General features: G+C 33.6%; 3 protein-coding genes across 3 annotated transcripts; all 3 read right to left on the bottom strand.

The window, feature by feature from the left end:
• On the bottom strand, window positions 1,166–2,489 carry LOC109326224. Its single transcript, XM_019558926.1, has 3 exons — window positions 2,479–2,489; window positions 2,294–2,306; window positions 1,166–1,703 (listed from the first exon to the last, which is right to left on the bottom strand). The coding sequence occupies exons 1-3, from the start codon at window positions 2,487–2,489 to the stop codon at window positions 1,383–1,385; spliced, it is 345 nt and encodes a 114-aa protein (XP_019414471.1). The 3' UTR covers window positions 1,166–1,382.
• On the bottom strand, window positions 2,409–11,878 carry LOC109334057 (GBF-interacting protein 1-like). Its single transcript, XM_019569636.1, has 9 exons — window positions 11,508–11,878; window positions 9,993–10,036; window positions 9,737–9,884; window positions 8,983–9,112; window positions 5,078–5,676; window positions 4,591–4,924; window positions 4,092–4,359; window positions 3,519–3,965; window positions 2,409–2,928 (listed from the first exon to the last, which is right to left on the bottom strand). The coding sequence occupies exons 1-9, from the start codon at window positions 11,692–11,694 to the stop codon at window positions 2,608–2,610; spliced, it is 2,478 nt and encodes an 825-aa protein (XP_019425181.1). The 5' UTR covers window positions 11,695–11,878; the 3' UTR covers window positions 2,409–2,607.
• On the bottom strand, window positions 14,748–18,261 carry LOC109334046 (protein Brevis radix-like 2). The gene is made up of 6 exons (XM_019569624.1): window positions 18,164–18,261; window positions 17,753–17,904; window positions 17,050–17,426; window positions 15,938–16,073; window positions 15,303–15,700; window positions 14,748–15,119 (listed from the first exon to the last, which is right to left on the bottom strand). The coding sequence occupies exons 2-6, from the start codon at window positions 17,873–17,875 to the stop codon at window positions 15,041–15,043; spliced, it is 1,113 nt and encodes a 370-aa protein (XP_019425169.1). The 5' UTR covers window positions 17,876–17,904; window positions 18,164–18,261; the 3' UTR covers window positions 14,748–15,040.

The following is a 19,520-nucleotide window of genomic DNA, read 5'->3' as shown; positions in this document are numbered from 1 at the left end:
TCCCAACTCATACATGAGTATCTTTCGTCAATGAGACATGTAGCTAAACAAATGTAAGAAAATTAAAAAAAATATAAAAGGTAGAGAGAAAATAACACAAAATTTAGCATATATATATATAGTAATACACTTGATATGAACAAGGATTTTCTCTATTTTTCTTCATTAATGGAGAGACAAATACTTGATTTTATTTATAATTTTAATAGCAAAAGTGTTATTCCATTATATATTAAAGGATAAAATTGTCTTACCATATTATGTTTTCCATTGTTTTTTTGTAATATGATCCTTACTCATTATTCGTTTAGAATCCATATTTTTTATGTTAACAAGTGCTCAAATTAATTAGCATGTTGTTATTTTTGCCTAACTTGAAGTGTCTAATAGAAATCATTGAAAATGTGATTGTATTAATTTCATCGCCCATGAAAACCATAAAATTAAAACATCAACGTGAGATAAAAAAGAAAATGAGTTTGTTTTAAGAAGAGTAGAGCCAACCCTAGCTAGGACCTTGAAAGAATGAGTTGGAAAATTGGTACATTACAAAATGTTTCAGGTCATTATCTGAACGTGCGCTGGTCCTTCCCTTGGGATACAAGAGATTCTTTAAACCCTATAAAGAAAAGTTGTCCCTATAAAAAAGGTTAGGGTAAGGTGACCCTAGGATTTATATTTTGGACAAAATGAAAAGGCTACAGCAATCCCAAGATAACAATAACTTACAAATTTGAGTAAATATTCACTTTAATCTTTATAAATGTCTAAGAACAAAACATTATTCTAATTACATAAAACCTTACTATATCCTAAAAAATCAAGAGGTCAATCTTTGATGGACACTTAAAACATCTCAACAAATTAATCATAAAAAATATTTAAAATATATAATTTGTTTATATTTAATATTTTTAGAACCACTCTAATTTTTACTTGACTATAAATTTAGATGGTCATAACCGGGATATGTGGAAAGAATATTTCACCTACCACAAGTAATAACCTTGATTCAGGATTGGACTCTTCAGTGATGTAGAGAAGCTTAGCCCCTTCTCTACATGATAGTGTAGTTATCACTCTCACTTTAGTATCTGATAAATAAAATTAATTCTTTACTGAATGACAATATAGGTATGTTTTACTAGATTACATGTGAGGGCTTGTATAGTTGAATTTGTAGCATTAGTAGTATATTTTCGGGAAAGAAGGGTTTCAGGAAAAACTGAGGTATGAGATTGAAAATTAAATACCTCAAATGCATTAGGGAAAATAAACACTTGTACAAGTTATTTATTTAACAATGAAAACATTTTTCTATATATCTACTTCAGTCCCTTGTATACAAGGGGGTTAGAGATTGACTTTCTCTTATTTCACCTTCAGAAATTTGTTGTCCAATTGAGGTGACCCATTTGGGGTTGCTGATATGCGCCAAGCGGTGCTCCAGGAGCAGCTGCAGCCACCCCGACTCCAACATTATTTCCCATAGCCGGGCCTAAATGGTGGGGGCCATGAATAGCAGCTGGATGTGGGGGAGCATGATACATACCGGCAAACTGCATGTGAGAAGATTGAGCAGCAGCATTGTGTGTCGGCATGTAAGCGGCATGAGCTGCATGCCCTTGCATGTTATAGTATGGAGTGGATTGCATGCTCGGAATCTCCCTTGGATTCTGTAACCAGATTTCTGATGTCTCAGCCTGTGAAAGGGAAAAAAATCACAAACTAAATCGTAGTCTTTAAAAAGCAATCAAGGAAGGAAAAGGTAGATTGAAATAAGCAAATGATCTTATTGGTAATATAATCCACACAGATGAACTCATATTTATGACATGAGAATGAAGCTTTAGTCAACATGACATAATTACCAAGCAAATTGAATACGGAAAAAGAAAGAGTATCAAATCCATATTTCTAAAAATATATGATGTGTTATAGTCAAGATTAAAGATCATTATGGCGCCGTTCGATCCATATAGCTTGGCCCCAAATAGTGGGATAAAGGCTTAGCTATTGTTGTTTGTTATAGTCAAGATTAAAATATTCATAAAGCAGGAAATATGTCTCTGTGAAAATATGATCTAAATTTGAATATGGACGAGGCGAGAAAGAGAATCAAACATGAGTCTCATGAGGTCAATTGGGCTCTAATGTTTGGTGCAAGAATGATTTAAATGATTCATTAGGTTATATCCTATCACCTTTCTAGCTATAAAAATGAGAGTAAAAACAATAGCTACAACAAATAGGAGGACAATAGTGGGTTGATTGGGTTATACTAGCACATTACCTGAGGATTGGGACTCACTTTAGTATCTGATAAATAAAATTAATTCTTTACTGAATGACAATATAGGTATGTTTTACTAGATTACATGTGAGGGCTTGTATAGTTGAATTTGTAGCATTAGTAGTATATTTTCGGGAAAGAAGGGTTTCAGGAAAAACTGAGGTATGAGATTGAAAATTAAATACCTCAAATGCATTAGGGAAAATAAACACTTGTACAAGTTATTTATTTAACAATGAAAACATTTTTCTATATATCTACTTCAGTCCCTTGTATACAAGGGGGTTAGAGATTGACTTTCTCTTATTTCACCTTCAGAAATTTGTTGTCCAATTGAGGTGACCCATTTGGGGTTGCTGATATGCGCCAAGCGGTGCTCCAGGAGCAGCTGCAGCCACCCCGACTCCAACATTATTTCCCATAGCCGGGCCTAAATGGTGGGGGCCATGAATAGCAGCTGGATGTGGGGGAGCATGATACATACCGGCAAACTGCATGTGAGAAGATTGAGCAGCAGCATTGTGTGTCGGCATGTAAGCGGCATGAGCTGCATGCCCTTGCATGTTATAGTATGGAGTGGATTGCATGCTCGGAATCTCCCTTGGATTCTGTAACCAGATTTCTGATGTCTCAGCCTGTGAAAGGGAAAAAAATCACAAACTAAATCGTAGTCTTTAAAAAGCAATCAAGGAAGGAAAAGGTAGATTGAAATAAGCAAATGATCTTATTGGTAATATAATCCACACAGATGAACTCATATTTATGACATGAGAATGAAGCTTTAGTCAACATGACATAATTACCAAGCAAATTGAATACGGAAAAAGAAAGAGTATCAAATCCATATTTCTAAAAATATATGATGTGTTATAGTCAAGATTAAAGATCATTATGGCGCCGTTCGATCCATATAGCTTGGCCCCAAATAGTGGGATAAAGGCTTAGCTATTGTTGTTTGTTATAGTCAAGATTAAAATATTCATAAAGCAGGAAATATGTCTCTGTGAAAATATGATCTAAATTTGAATATGGACGAGGCGAGAAAGAGAATCAAACATGAGTCTCATGAGGTCAATTGGGCTCTAATGTTTGGTGCAAGAATGATTTAAATGATTCATTAGGTTATATCCTATCACCTTTCTAGCTATAAAAATGAGAGTAAAAACAATAGCTACAACAAATAGGAGGACAATAGTGGGTTGATTGGGTTATACTAGCACATTACCTGAGGATTGGGAACATAAAGATTATCTTTGTACTTGACTCGAGATGAATCTTCTAAAGCTGTTGCACCACCAACCACGCCCGGAGATATCATGGTATATCCAGTTGGATTAGCATAATTTCCAAACCCTGTAGGATTTCCAGCAGGGACAGGCTTGAACTGCTGAACTCCATATTTAAGGCTGTTGGCATTAAGATGTGAGCCACCTCCAGGCATCAACACGTAACTGCCGCCGTTTGTTGGGTGAGCATAGGGATGATTACTTGAATATCCAGGCATGCCCATTGGTGGAACAAAAACTGGAGACAGAAATTGACGATACGGCATGACGTTAGCATAATGTGAAACATGAACTTGCGGGTACATTTGTTCAACAGGAGGTTGTTGTTGCAGCACCATGGGCATTGCGGATACGGCAATATTATTGGCTGCATGGGAGCTCAAACCCTGCACTCATCCAAAAAAATGAGTTAGGAAGCAAGAACTCTGGAGACACTCTCTGCATAGACCTTATGGGGAATTTCAATGATAAACATATTTGTTTTGTATGATAGAATTAAAGCAATGACTCACCGAGAAGCCCGGCATATCACGAGAATCTTGCTGATGTGACTCTGAAGGTGCATATGACGAAATATTATGACGCACTAATCCGATATTGGCATAATTGTCAAGATTCTGCGGACTTGAGGAGTCTTTGTTAGCAGGCAATTGTTGCTCAGCAGGAACGTCAGATGCTGGAGAGATCGGCCCGGTACTTCTAACATTATCATCCTGCAAGTCCACCTGGTTGCTCCCAGAAACATCATCAGTGGACAGCTCTGGAGCAGGTGCAGTCAAGCTGACATTATGTATAAAATATTAGAACTAGGTTAAGGAAACAGTGTACTGTTAATCATGTTTTGTTTATATTTTTTGAATGGATAACCAGGCTCCTATTAACTGTATATGAGCATAAGAAAATGAAGTATGTCAGAAATATTTTTCTCACCTACATGAAACTATGATTTCCGAAATAATAACAAACTTCAAAGAAACTAAGAGAACCATCAATGGGGACATGAATGCCAACCTTGTGGTAGATTCCTCATTTGATTTTTCAGCAGCTCCTGTTAATTGATATTCAGATTGATGCCTCAAAGAGTCAAGTTCTGCCCCAATGGTACCAAATGTCAGCCGACAGCGATCAGTCTCTGGAACACGAATATGCTGTGCAATAATTACATTTTGGTTCTCATATATATTAACTTGGGAAATCTTATCTTGAAGCTCCGCTGTATTTGATTCTGTATCTTTAGAATTTTTTGCTGTAGATGAAGCAGCTTTTTTAGGTGTTCTAATCACTCCAGGATTGTTATTGCTCGACTTCTTGCTTGATTTAGGTCTCCACTCTTTATGCTGAGAAACTTCATCACAAGTCATCAAAATTTAGACATGAATGAAAGGCTAATGATATAAAGGAAATCTACCCAAAAAATAAAACATCTCATTACTCCTGACAATTAAGTTAAAACCATATCTAAAAAACAAAACCATAATTTCATAATGCCATTTTATACCTCTCTGATGCCCCACGTGTTGATGAGGTCTACTATTATATTGGTTGTTCATGGACGGCCTGCTAACGGTCTTGCTCGGGAATGAAGGTTCATTTACATTAGTCTGACTAAATTGTTCAGTCATTGAGGGGGCACCACCAGGTTGAAATGAATTTTCAAGTGTACCAGCTTTTCCAATAAGAGAGCTAGTATAAGAATTGCTGGGAAGAGATGATTGTTTCACTTTGTCGTTATCTGAAGACTGTCGCCGAACACCAACAACACCAATTTCCAACCTAATGGCCCCAACAACACCAGATGCTCTGGAATCAGGAGAGGGCACATGAACCGGATCTGTTGAAGAGGAATACACCCCAACAGCAGAACTGGTTGAAGCCACCGTTGTAGAATTTTGTTGGGAGCTGTTAGGCTTAATTGACTGCACCCTAGCTGCTGCATCCAAAATCATACCTTGCTTCCCCTCGGATGCAGATCTTTTGTCACTGACATTTGAAACAGCATCTTTAGAGTATCTAGCATGTGAATCAGAAGGATTATTTAGAACTTGAGATGAATTTCTAGCACCAGATGGCTTTTGATTGGTTGCAGCTGTTGATGAGCTGTAATAAAGATAATGCATGAATTATATTCAAAACTCAATGACACAGTAAAAATAAATTGAAACAGTTATCACTGACATATACTTCCTTTGTTTTAGAAAAAATATATTCTAAGTATCGCTTCAAAGACCATTTGCTTGTTAAAATTGACAAGGGGTAACACCAATGCCAGGTCACTTAAATTCCCGCTGCTATCTACTATCACGCAAACCTTCCAGACTTCAGTAAAATTTTGTAACAATTGGAACAGAGTCGTATTCCTCACTAGTTATATATATCATTCATCTCCAAATTCCAAATTTTTACCAAGTGTCATTATTCTTAAGATTTTACTTGTTCCCAAGTGGATCCAGAGTTTCAACATGGTGGATACAGAGTTGTCTCTAGATTAATCTGAGTGTCGGTACCTGACCCTTTTTGCATTCATGCTTCAATCCAGTGCCACCAATGATTACAAAATAAGCTACTACAGAACCGTTGGTCAGATTTCTACTTCATTGAGGATGTGCTAGCATCAAGAAAGCATAATCAAGAAGATCAAAATCATATTGACATTTCAGTTTAGTTCTGATTCTGGTGCTAGTTTACATATTCCAGACACCTTACTAGTTTTAGGCTTACTAAGATTAGAAAATCCATCCTTTTTCTGTAAAAAAATTATTCCATCCTATAAATAACTGCAGAAATTCTCGGAACTCCTGACCTTGAGTTTTGTTTAAATTTCCAAGTTTTCATCATGACTTACAGGAGTAGAGTCTGAATCCATATAGGATTTGAAAATTCTTATAAAAAACTAATAACAACGTTATTTCCACCTTCTTGAATGTGTAATGCAATGAAACAAATAGTGTAACGGCTTAGGGTCCATAGACATAACACCTAGGTTTATTTACTTCACCTCTTCTACCATATTTACTTTCCAAATCAGATTTCTTTGACAGATAAATGAACCATAAAAAAATTCACTGCGTCAAACTAGTTGATTCTTCCTTGAATTTGACTCCATTAGGTGAGGGCCGCGTGCATTAGGCTGCCCCGTTTCTTTCAATTTGACCTAGAAACTACAAATTCTAATTTTGGAGGTACTGTTTACACTTTACAGCACCCAAAAATAGTCACCAATCCAACCCTAACCACCCTTTTCCAGAGCTTCCAAATCACCTTTACCCACATATACATTCAATGAACAGTCAATCCATCTATTTTCCGCATTGATGAACCAATATGCAAGAACCCTAATTGCAGCCTTCTATAACCTAAACCTTCTAATGTTCTGCATCACCACCTTTATAGCTGACAACGATCATCAATTGTACAAGTGAAAGGAAGATGCACAAATTATAATTCTGAATTTGATCTATTATTATCCTACTGTGGTGTGTTTACCTCCCATCGTCTGATACTCTGATAAACTTCCAACTCTTGTCTACATAAATTCTAACCTTTCTATCCCAGCATCATAACTTGCATGATATAAAAGATTTTTTGTTTGCATTTATCACAAGGGAATGGAGTATCTCCTGGTATAAGGAGATCAGTTATCTCCTCCCGCCAATGAAATCATGACATGTGTCATGTTTCATCATTTTCTATAAAAATATTTTTAAAAATAAACAAAATAACACACATGTCACATTTTTACTGGCTAGAGGAGATAAGTTATCTCCTGATATGAGGAGATACATTATTCTCTTATCACGATCCAGGTTTTACATAATTTATATCCCATCTCTTATTTAAGTAATCTTCTTCTATTAGAAAATATTCATAACTCAGGTACACATACATTTCTTCCACCTCTGCTCTAACGCAACACTCTCCTTCCTTGAACAACAGAACCTAACTCTATGAGGCTACAAGCATGGTAGTTAAAATCGCGTGCCGGCACGTGAGATCGGACGTTTTTACGTGTTCCGGCGGCGCAACCGTGCTCGATCCCAGTAACGTGTTCCGGCGAAGGTGAAATCGTGAAATCGTCGTGCAAGATCGTGGAATCGGTGGAATCGGCGCTTCCACCGTTCCTAGGTGCGGAGTTTCAAAATTTTGGGCCTCAACCCGTTTCTTGACCCGGTTTGTAAAAAAACCCTAATTTCCTAAGTTAAAAAATCCTTTCAGACTTGAAGGTAGAAGTGGGGAAGTATTAGAAAACGAAAACGTACAGTGGGGAAGTATTACAAAATATTAGAAACCTTACAGTGACAGTGAAGGTAATATCTTCTTCTTCTTCTTAGAAAGCCCTCTTCCTTTCTCTTTCTTTCTCTTCTTCTCACTTTCGTTTCTCTCTCTTCTGTTTTCTTTTTCTGCTTGTTTTTCTCTTCTGCTAAGTGCTAACATTGTTTGTATCAATGTTTATGTTATTATTATTATATGTTAGTTTAGTTTAGTTTAGACTTTAGGTAATATAATTATTTATATATATATATTATATACACACTGTTTTTTATTTAAATATACTATTTATATATTTGTTTTATGTTATTTTTTGTAGTGTGTTTATTCTATGTTTATTGTTATACTGTCTAGTGTCTACTTACTATTATTTTTTGTATAGTGATATATATATATTATATATATAGTTTAGGTAATATATTATATATATATATATATATATATATTATATACACACTGTTTTTTATTTGTTTAGGTTCACACCAAAAAAAGAAATAAATTAATGCAAAAAACAATGAATGATGTTGTTTTTATTATGACAAACTCAAAATTGTCAAAAAAAAAACAAGCTAGGAAGGGTGTCGAGCTGACTATTGATGACATTCCATCTGATGATGAATGGATTGTGGAGCAAAATAATGATAATGAAGAGCATTTGGATGGCCTAGAAGGTGATGGTGATGATTTGATGCGAGAAATCCTTGGAGAAGATATTGGGGAAGATATACACCATGTTGAAGAAAATGAAGATGAAGCCCCTTTGGAAGATGATTACAGACAATTTGATGTGAATGATTTGTTAAATTAGATTTAGTTATATTAAGACTTACGTTTTTATAATGTATTTGGATTTGGAATTATGTTTTTATAATGTGTTTGGATTTAGATTTACTTCTACTACTTTATATATATATATGAATTTATTTGCATACATCTCTATTAGTAAGTAGGATCTTACGAGTCGTGTTACGATCCTACATTTACGATCTTTGGCCCCCCTCCCGATCCTAAGTAGAATCTCGATTTTGACTACAATGGCTACAAGGGATATGCATATAGACAACCATTGACACTAGGTATGCAAAAAGCACTCAACCAAAACTGCTAAATTAGGATAAATTCAAAATACAAACATACCCCTTTTCAGATGTGTTTGCATTTGACTGCTCATTGGCGGGTGTGGAGCATTGCAGTGTAGGAGGCTTTACTTCTTTATATATATGATTTACTCTGTCGTCTCTAACAACACGAAACTCTCTACCATTGCCTGAACAGTAACAGTTGACAAGAGTTGAAAGATCAGCTCATATAATAAAGCTAACAACCATACAAGAAAAAAGTGATCCATTTAGTTATTTGGATTTTGAAAACATATAGTATGAAGATTTGCTAAAGAGAAACCACAAATAATTATCTCCAGTAAGTATTAGTTTTGTGATGGATAACAAATCTTTTCTCTGATAAAACGTGATGGATAACTAAGATATCCCTACTCATTCAGATTTACAAAAGGAAAAAAATAATAATAATAATAAACACTCCTCTCCCCCTCCCAACCAAGGAGACAGAATGATAAAAGAGAAAGCAGCAGAAAAAAACATGGAGTCTGAAGTACAGGGTATGTCTCAAGTTAGGTACCAAGTGAAACAAAAATGCAAAACGTATAACAAATTTAAATGCACTGTCTTCAACCATGATATGCTTGTAACTATTAAAACCTATCAACCTACCATATATCAAATTTATATCAATGATGAAAAAAACTATTCACAAAATTATAAGGAGACAAAATTCTTTCAAAATAGTTTACAAAAAAAATAGATTTCCCCTTCATTCTGAAAAGATGCTAATCAGGGCATCGCACTTAAAACACACAAAACAAGCATATTACCAGGCAAAGTATTTCTAGAGTAGTTTGCTCTTCGAACATTACGTTCAGAATGGGCATGAAATTTCATTCCTTGACCAACATTCCCAGAATGCCTTTGTGGCTCAGGCTGCACAGCTGAACTCTTGTTCTCAACATTCTGAAGCTGAGGCTGCAATGACAGATACTTTTCAATAAGTTACTAATAAAAAAATATCACTATTCCATAATGTATCCACAGATTTAATAAGACATCAAGAAAAGCATCAAGGGATGATACCTCCTTCTTTCGGTCTCTCCTTCTCTTCACCTCATGGAATGGATCTAAATAACAAAATGACAACGGATATTAGGAACTTATATCTTTTCATTCTTTAGCTTTTCTTTCAAATAATTTGGGACATGGTCAAAACAAGGTAGAATAGGGCAAGCAATATGACAAAATGTACATATCAATTGCAAATCATACACATGGTTCAGGACAATAAGACTCAGATACAGATCACAATATAGCCCACCTAACTATTGCACTCCAAACCAATGGCACTCACATCCGTGCAATAACTATTGCAGCACATCAATGATATATATTATATTTAAAATGTTTACATTAAACCATATAATCTCAAGTTAAACACTCATCCCCTAAACCATTGGCAATACCCAACAACCACGAAAAACTAGAATGTTGATAAGAGATATATCAGAAGATACATATTATATTTCAATACAAATATTATTGTTACTAATATCATGGATTCAATGTATAAACAAGTCTAAAAGTAATCTAATATCACCCTTCCTCAGTGCTTTTGTCACTCTGAAAATTTCATTCATATCAACTATTATTGTTAGTCTTCCTGACTCCTCAGTCCTCATAACGTAAACAGGGCACAGACATGACATAGCAAACAGGTGGAACTAAAGTTGCACCAATAGAGGTGTGGAGGCAGTGGAATAGGTAGAACCATAGAAGTGAGATGAAATATAGTATTGATAGATTATCCCTCAGTAAATGTAGCAACTAGGAGCCTCTCCGAACAATTGCATTCTCCAGGGGTTGAACTCAGTGAACAGCTCGTTTACGACTGCACCTAACCCTTCAACAACAACCAAATCTTTTCTCACTCAGTAAGCGATTCTACCTCTTTTTTACACAATAAGAGGTACTCCAATTTTCTCTCTAATACATCCATTTTTAGTCTTATATTGTCTAGTGTGTTCACTCATTTGGCACAACATTATCATCTTTGCTACATGAAGTTTATTCTCTTGTTTACATTTTACCACCCAACATTCAATCTCATATTGGTTATAATTATATATTTTTAATCATATGTTTTTCCTCTACTTTCCCCAAACAAGAAACCAAAAAAGCAAGGGAAACATGTTAAGGGCATGGGATAATCATTGCCCTAAAACTTCACTTTGATGATGAATTCACAAATTGGTTGGTACTGATCAGCTCAAAATTACAACAGGTGCAACAAAGTCAATGCTGCATTTCCAATTTCAGCTACCACCCAAAAATAAAGAATGCACAACCAAAAACAATCATAAACACAACAAAAATCAAACTCATTAAAATCACTACAAACTCTTGATACATGATAATATTTATAAAAAAATCAAATTGTTGTAGCCCTTGTATGATTTTCACCAACATAACAGCTATATGAAACACTTTCCACTAATCCAAAACCCCACAAAGGAACCCCATTTATCGAAAATCAACGAATAAACAATAAAAACACAAACCACAATAAAAAATTAGTTTTTTTTCAATCACACGGACCTTGGTTAAGCAATTTCTGAGTGGTTTCATTAGGATCCATGTTAGTTTCCTTGAGGGCAACATAGATATCAGCATCAGAATGATTACCCACGATTTCCTTGATTGATTGAATGGTTTTGCGGACTCTGGCAGAGAGTATATGTGTGCCACTCACACCTTCCATTCTTGAACCACTACCAGATACCATTGCACTCAAAATTAAACACAACCCAGAAGATAATGAGGTATGAATAGAGGAATAAAGAAGTCAAAAACGAAACTTGAAGATTTCAAAATTGTTAGGGTTTTTATGGTTGTTCTTCGGAATTGAACCGACGTTGGAACAGAGAAACCCGCTTCGTGGGCACAAGGAAAGAAAGAGTGAGGGTTTTGAAAACGGTTGGATTTTAAAAATATTTAAGAATCAGATTATTTTAAGATTAAGTATCAATTTAATTTTATTTGATATAGATAAAAGTTAATAGTTTTTACTTAGAGTAAATTACACTAACATCCATTGAATTTTAATCAAATTACATAAACTATCCTTTACTTTTTTACACATACATAAATCTCCCCCTAATTTTTATACTTTCATTGCACACTGACCTGTATAACAAATAAGTATAATATTTTAAACAAAAAATGTGATAAACGCAATTAAGTTAAACAAAACATGATATATTGTGGAGACAAGTTTAAATAATATATGAGTCAATATTTCTTTATTATTTTTTGGTTCGTTACACTATATTATATAAGAGCATTTTAAATAATATTTCTTTAGAATTGTTGATGCATTTTGTAAATTTTGTAACAAAAAATAATAAAGATACATTGATTTGTATATTATTTAGACTTGTCTACACAATATATCATGTTTTGTTTAACTTAATTGCATTTATCACATTTTTTGTTTAAAAGATTACACTTATTTCTTATGCATCAGTGGCTAGTGTAATGAAAGTATAAAAACTATGGGACACAAGTGATGGGTGGTTTATGTAATTTCACTAAAACTCAGGGGTGTCAATGTAATTTACTCTTATTTTTTTTAAAAAGGCTTAAAATATCAGAATCCATAGATTATAAAAGCCGTTTTTATTTATTTATGAAAAAATACGTAAAAAGTGGCACATCTTTCTTATGGTGGGTTGTTTTTTATTCCTCAAATTTTAATATTATTTTTATCTTTTTTCTAGATTTGATTCTCCTTGGATTGTTTATCTTATTATTTATGCATTATTTATTTATCTAATAGGTTTATATTGTTTTTTATTTAATATTTTGTAGCATTTGTCATATGATATTAAAAGTTAAAAAGAATATAGTAAAACTATATAGTGATAAATATTAAAATATATACTTTAAAATACTTTAAAAAATAGTATAAAAAACAAACAAAAATAAGGATAACATAAAACAATTAACTTTATTTTTTTTGTAATTTACTCTATAAAAAATAATTTTTCTAACTAACTTAAACTAAACAAATTAACATATATTTAGTTTTCAAATGAACGGATGTTTAAAAATAAACAAACAAACTATTTATCAAATTTTGAAATACTAAATAAATTACTATTTACAAAATGAGATCAAGTTAAGTCATATTTTGTAGAATTGGTTGGCCACTACACATCATAAAATTGTAGTGTGTTTTTCAAAAGGGAATAGAATATCTACTTATATAAGGAGATAAGTTATCTCCTTCTGCCAGTAAAATCATGACATGTGTCATGTTTTATCATTTTCTATAAAAATATTTTTAAAAATAAACAAAATAGCACACATGTCACACTTTTACTGGCTAGAGGATATAAGTTATCTCCTGATACGAGGAGATATATTATTCTCTTTTCAAAAATGTAGGTTATATTGTTAGATGGTGGCACATCAAATTGTAACTAAGGACCAACATTTTCTACAATCAATCATCTATACTATATGTGTTGAACTAACTTCTCTAATGGTGTAATTTTTACTTCCTGTTTTGTCTTTAACATTATTTAATTTTTACAAAAAAATCATATAATCCTAATCAACCACCACCAACACATTAATTAATCACATATCTCATCTTAAATTAAACATTATCATAAACACATAAAATATAATATATTATAAAGTACACCGAACACAACAAATACATTCTAATTCTAAAAAATAAAATATAAAAAAAATTGAATATGTAATATCATGCAATATTCAGCGGCAAACGCAAAGTTCTTGTACACATGGCAGTAAATAACATATATAAAGTATCACACTTTTTAGATAAAAAATATCTCAAAAGCACGTGGTAGTGTACCCTCCTTTTTGCAAATACATATCTATTGTCTTATTCATTTGTGTCACTTCATGTGTTAAAAAATATAATTGACTAGAAAAATATTTAATAATTGATATTTTAACTTAAATAATTTTTTCGAACGTGGTAGATGGAATGTATAAAAAGTAGAAGAAGAGATGTGCTCCCTTATAAATATACATTCTCACTCCTTTCTAACATCCCATTCTCTTACACTTTTAAATTATTTTCATTACTCCATCCTTCCTACATTGTGTTTACAAAGGTAAAAAAAGTTAGTTAATAATTTTTAATATTAAAAAATTATTTAGTTATTGTCAACTCCTTTTTAGCTTAGATTTTTATTTAATAATTGGTTATTGTTAAATTAATTAGTTATTGTTGTTTTTAATCACTTCTAATACATTAGAAGAGTTTAAAGAGTAGATTTCATCACAAAGTGAGTGCTGGGAGGAAAAAGTTTTAGATTTCATAGCTAGAGTGATGCACCAAGAAAAGGAGAAAAAACATAAAATAGATGTTCTTCCATCCATATGCTAACAAGAAACTTGGAACTATGATAAAGAGGGTGCAAGTGAACAAACACATCAAGAATTGTATCACTAAAAATGTTTAATGTTATAATATTGTCATTCCTAATTGTCTTAAGTTATCAAGGCAAACATGATGATGAAGTGTCATCTTTTGTCCCAAAATTTGTATAACTCCATATACCCATTGTTTCTTATTGGTCAAAAAATATAAAGTTAATATATATTTAATTCATGTTTTACTTTTCTGACCAATGAGAAACAAAGATTACATGGAGTAGTACAAAATTTGGGACAGAAGATGTGACTAGGTTTTTTCGTCCAACTTTGTCAAGTCTTTTCCCATGTCTGCAAATCTGTGATTAGTTTTGTGCAGAATTTTCAATTTGCTGTCTAGCCATTTTGACAGAAACCAAAAGTAAATAAAATATTTCAAATTTCATAGAAGATGAAAAACATTTGACAACTCTACTGCAAGACAATTGACATTAACAAGTTAAACTATAAACTAAAATTTCACAGTTTTCATATTTCCTCATCTGCATTTCTCCACGGCCGCAGTTAAACTTCAAAGCTGAAAGTTGCGGTCACTTGTTATCCACAGGAAAGAAAGAAATTGAATCTAGAATGCACAATACTGTAAAGCTTTCAAGTCGAAATCTGTTAGCCCGCTGAAGAAGTTATGTGAAAAGGCTCCGCTATGGTCAACAATCTCATAAGTACTGCTCTTGTATCCTAGCACGGTTCTCTTCCCACCATAGTCTGGCATGCATTTCTCCAAACTTTTCTCGGCTGTATAAAACAATGACAAGAAATCAAATCGGTAAATGTAACGTAAATTACCAAAATTAAAAATCGTATTGTCAGTTAAAAGTCTAAAAATATCGGCGAGTTTTCACACAACACAAGGTAATCAGATAGAAAGAATCCAAGAATAGCAGTTATTTCTTTTCCACACTAATTATCTCTGCTTACCTGAACCGGACACGCCTAAGTTCTCTGGCTCCACCTGGCAGTAACCTGATAGTTATGTACACTCCTGGTTCATCTTGTTCGACCCATTCAGTTTCCATATCACTAGCATTGCTGATAGAAAGCTCACTTGATCGATCTTCCTCTCTTGATGAACTAGTCCTTGCAGAACCATCAATTGATGATCTCTCAGTCTTTTGCCCCCTAATGTTGGAGAGATTAGGTGTTGAGGCTAAACCGCTTGTTTGATAACAAGGTTGAGGTTTCGTTTGGTGGTGATCCGGTGAGTCTGATGAGGAGTAGCCCGTCCCCATTGCTTGGTAGTGAAGATGGCGCGGTGCACGCTCTATGCTGAGAGGAGGAGTGACAGGACCATCCCTCACAGATTCAATCTTTGAACTCTGAAAATAAAAAGGACAGTTATCTCAACAACAACTAAAATATATCAAAAAATGAACCATCAAGTAGGAAGCCTATCTTTACATAGTTTACAATCAATTTAAAAGCCGAGGTTATAACTCAATTATCTCGAGTATTAGTTTGAATTTGAGTTTGGTTACTCAGGATAACATGAATGCCGGGATAGAATTTTAATCATGCAGTTCTTAACATCATAATACGAAAAGGTGTGTGCTCACCTCGTCTTCGGATCTAGGTGGGGTTGGAAAGGGAACAGCTTCTTGATTGAATCTTTGAACATTGTACAATTCCATGACCTTGTCATAATTCTCTGCCCACCACCTCTGAGCTTGCCATTTATTAAACATTTCACGACTGATCGAATTCGTAAAAGAGTGATCAGTACAATCATTAATAGGCTAGAATTGTTATAACCAAAACACAAAGGTTAATCACATATCCTAACAAAGAAGGAATTATTAGCTCTTTCAAATTAATGCAATTATTCAATATGAAGAAAATAGAATTTATACTAAAGGATTAATGAACTGAGGGACCTACCTAATATCCCATTATAATAATTCTTGCATCTAAGTACTCTTTTCTATTCAGAACAGAGGGAATTTTGTTGACAACCTTGCTTGTATTTCAAAAAATGAATATTACTTGACACAAAACCAAGCTTCACCTTTTCCTTTGCATAGCTTCCTTTTTTTATTCTTTCATTTTTCTTTTTCAATTTTGCCCTCTTTACTTTTTTCTTTTTGTGGGATGAGAGGAGGGAAGGCATTTGAATCACAAGGCTAGTAGATAAAAGTTCTTTTTGCATTTGGCATGCTCTACTAGCACCACCACTAAAGCATGAGTTACTGACAGTAGATCAAAGCTGAGGTCCTCCAAAGTGGTCGGTTAGGATCCTCTTCGGTAATAGAGAGACAAGTACATCAAAAAAACAGAAGGATATGACAATTTTATCCTTTAGATATAATGATATGAAACTTTTATCATTAAATGCAGGTGTAAAAACAACAACTTGCTTCTCCAGTGCCGGAGAGGATTCTTTTCCTGAAGTGGCACAATGCAAACAAGATAGGTCTTTGCTAATCTAGACTCTGGACAGCCTTTGAAAAGCATGTGATCACTCTCAAACAAACATGAACTTAATGCCAAATCAAAGAATAAGTGAAAGTTTAAACCACAAAGGACAAAGTCATGTCACACTGCCTAAAAAGCTAGTTGCCTCTACCAAATGACAAGGCATGTGATTACACTTCTAACAATTGGAACCTAGTGAATTTCCATAACATGCAAACAAGAGAAAAGGTAGTAATAGTAGCAGTAGAAGTAGTACCTGAATCTTATCCTCTTCAGATCATTGCCACCCTGAGGCAAAGAAACAAATGTAATAAGCACACCAGGTTCCACTTGTGCAATCCATTCCTTTGGCTCATCCTCCTCTGTGAACATCACTGACTCAGTTCTTCCACTCACCGATGTCGGTGTTACTTCCCCACTGGAAAGCCCTTTCAGTCTAGCTTCCACTTTCTTCCCCCACATCCTCGGGGTTGAATTGGAGCTTCCTGGTCTGCGGTACGCCAAATTGAACCTCGCTGAATCCGAGCCGATATCGGAGTCAGCATAGTTTCTATTCCGGTTACTGTTGGAAGATCCTGAACAAGGCTTACAATTTTTATAAGCCCCTGAAGCCTTCACTGCCATGTCCTTGATCTAATACACACAAAAAACCACCCCTTTGTCACAAAAACATAATCAAATAATGAAACATGAGTCACTTCATTCCATTTCCCTAAACATTAAGGATTCACTAAAATGTATCATAGTCTCATACAAACATACCATGATTCATGAAAATGAAATTTCGTAGTAGAATTCACAAACTCATGTTAACAAAATAATGGGGTTCTTCTAGCTCTAAAAAACTTACATGATTAACAAACATCCAAATATTTCAAGATTTGCATAATTGAATAGTTGACTATATATTAACAAATTGGTAGAAATCAAAGAAGGTGTATATGGCTTAGAAAATTTACTTGAGAAGTAAGAGCCTTAATGGCATGCTTAGTGCTTGGTGTATGCACAGCTTCTTCATCTTCTTGTTGGTGAAGAGATCCATTACTATTAAGCTGCTTAGAACATGCTATGCAATTCAACATTCCTGATTCCACTCCCCAAAAAAATGTACCTTTAAAAATATAACAACCCAATATATATTATTCCAAAAAGCTTTATACTTTGTAACAATCAAACAAATTGAAGATCTGGGTCAGCTTAATAATCTCCAAAACAACAAAAGACAAAAACTCCATTGAATTTTTTGTTGTTGTTGTTATGAAGATGAAGAAGTACACTTTGGTAGGAGGAATAAGAAAACTAAGTATGTGTCAAACAAAGAGAATGAGAAGAAGAAGAAAAAAACCATAGAGCCAAAGAAAAGAATGAACCTATGAAGAAATGAAGAGAAAAGTTATAATAGCATTTCAATTTTCAAGACAGAGAGAGAAGTGAACGTTAGGATTAATATATGTCATGAGGGGCATGTTTTCGGGCGATTTATAAGGGATTTCTGATCAAAATGCATTAAAAATCATTTCTTTTTGATTTACTAGATCCTGACATTTGTGAAACAATAAGATTGTGCTTTAGTAATCCTGTAAAAAAATTAAATTAGTTAAATAATTTCTTTTTTTATAGAAATATAAGTAAGATTGTATATATTTACCTCACAGTTCATTAGACAGAGTAGAAAGTGAGTCTACTTCACATGCTCACCTACCCTTTTTTTCTATATATGTGAAGCTACATTGAGATTTGTGCTACGAATGTTTATTTATATTTTGTAGCATATGTATATATATGTATGATTGTGTAACATATAAAGAATATGGTTGATTCATGTTTAAAAGTATTTAATAAACATATTAAAGTAGAAATATTTCATGTTAACATGTATTAATATATTTACTTTAATAGTATATACATTGTAAAAGATTGTGTTACATAATGTATTATTGGTACAAAAGATGTTGCAAGTTGTAACATGAAACCATATGAAGATATGATGTAGTGAATCAATCTCAATTGTGTAAAGAAACCACACTTAAAATTGTATCATTAAGGAATGCTTTCATTTTGATCTATTTTTTCATATCAAAAACATATTATTTGAATCAATGTCTTCTTAAAGTTTTGTTCTTGGACTTACATAATTGGTTCCAATGTTGTAAAAACCAGACTATACCGGCCAGTTCAATCGGAAAACCGGTGAACCGGACCTCTAACCGGTACGGTACAGGTGTTGAACCGGTCAAGTATCAAAACCGGTTAAAACCAGTCAAAAACCGGTCAAAACCGGTGAACCGGCCGGTATTTCACTAAATCAGTCGGTTTATACATATATTTTTTTTTTTTGGAAAAAAAACTTAAAAACTCATTACAAGGTACCATCTTTCCAATCTCTCTTCAACACTTCAAGACACATGCTTCCAAGGCATACTTAGATTACATCTTTTGGTTTTTAACATTCATGTGTAATCTCAGTGACATTTGTGTAATCTTGGAGTTCTATCTGAAGATAGGATTTGGTGCAAAAATATAATATTGATATGAGACCACTTTGGCTCATTGGTGTTAAATTTATTTGTTTTGTAGAGTGAGTTATGAACTTGTGTCATTTATTTATATTTTGCAGTTGTTAAGTGATACTTTTGGATTGATATATGTTTTGTAATTTAGACTTTGAATTTGTTAAAGCTTAAAGTTGTTTGTTTATGTGAATTTTGAGTAGATTATAAATATGAA

This window comes from Lupinus angustifolius, chromosome LG02, assembly GCF_001865875.1.
Source record: "Lupinus angustifolius cultivar Tanjil chromosome LG02, LupAngTanjil_v1.0, whole genome shotgun sequence".
Lineage (NCBI taxonomy): Eukaryota > Viridiplantae > Streptophyta > Magnoliopsida > Fabales > Fabaceae > Lupinus > Lupinus angustifolius.
This window is presented reverse-complemented; position numbering and strand designations above follow the sequence as displayed.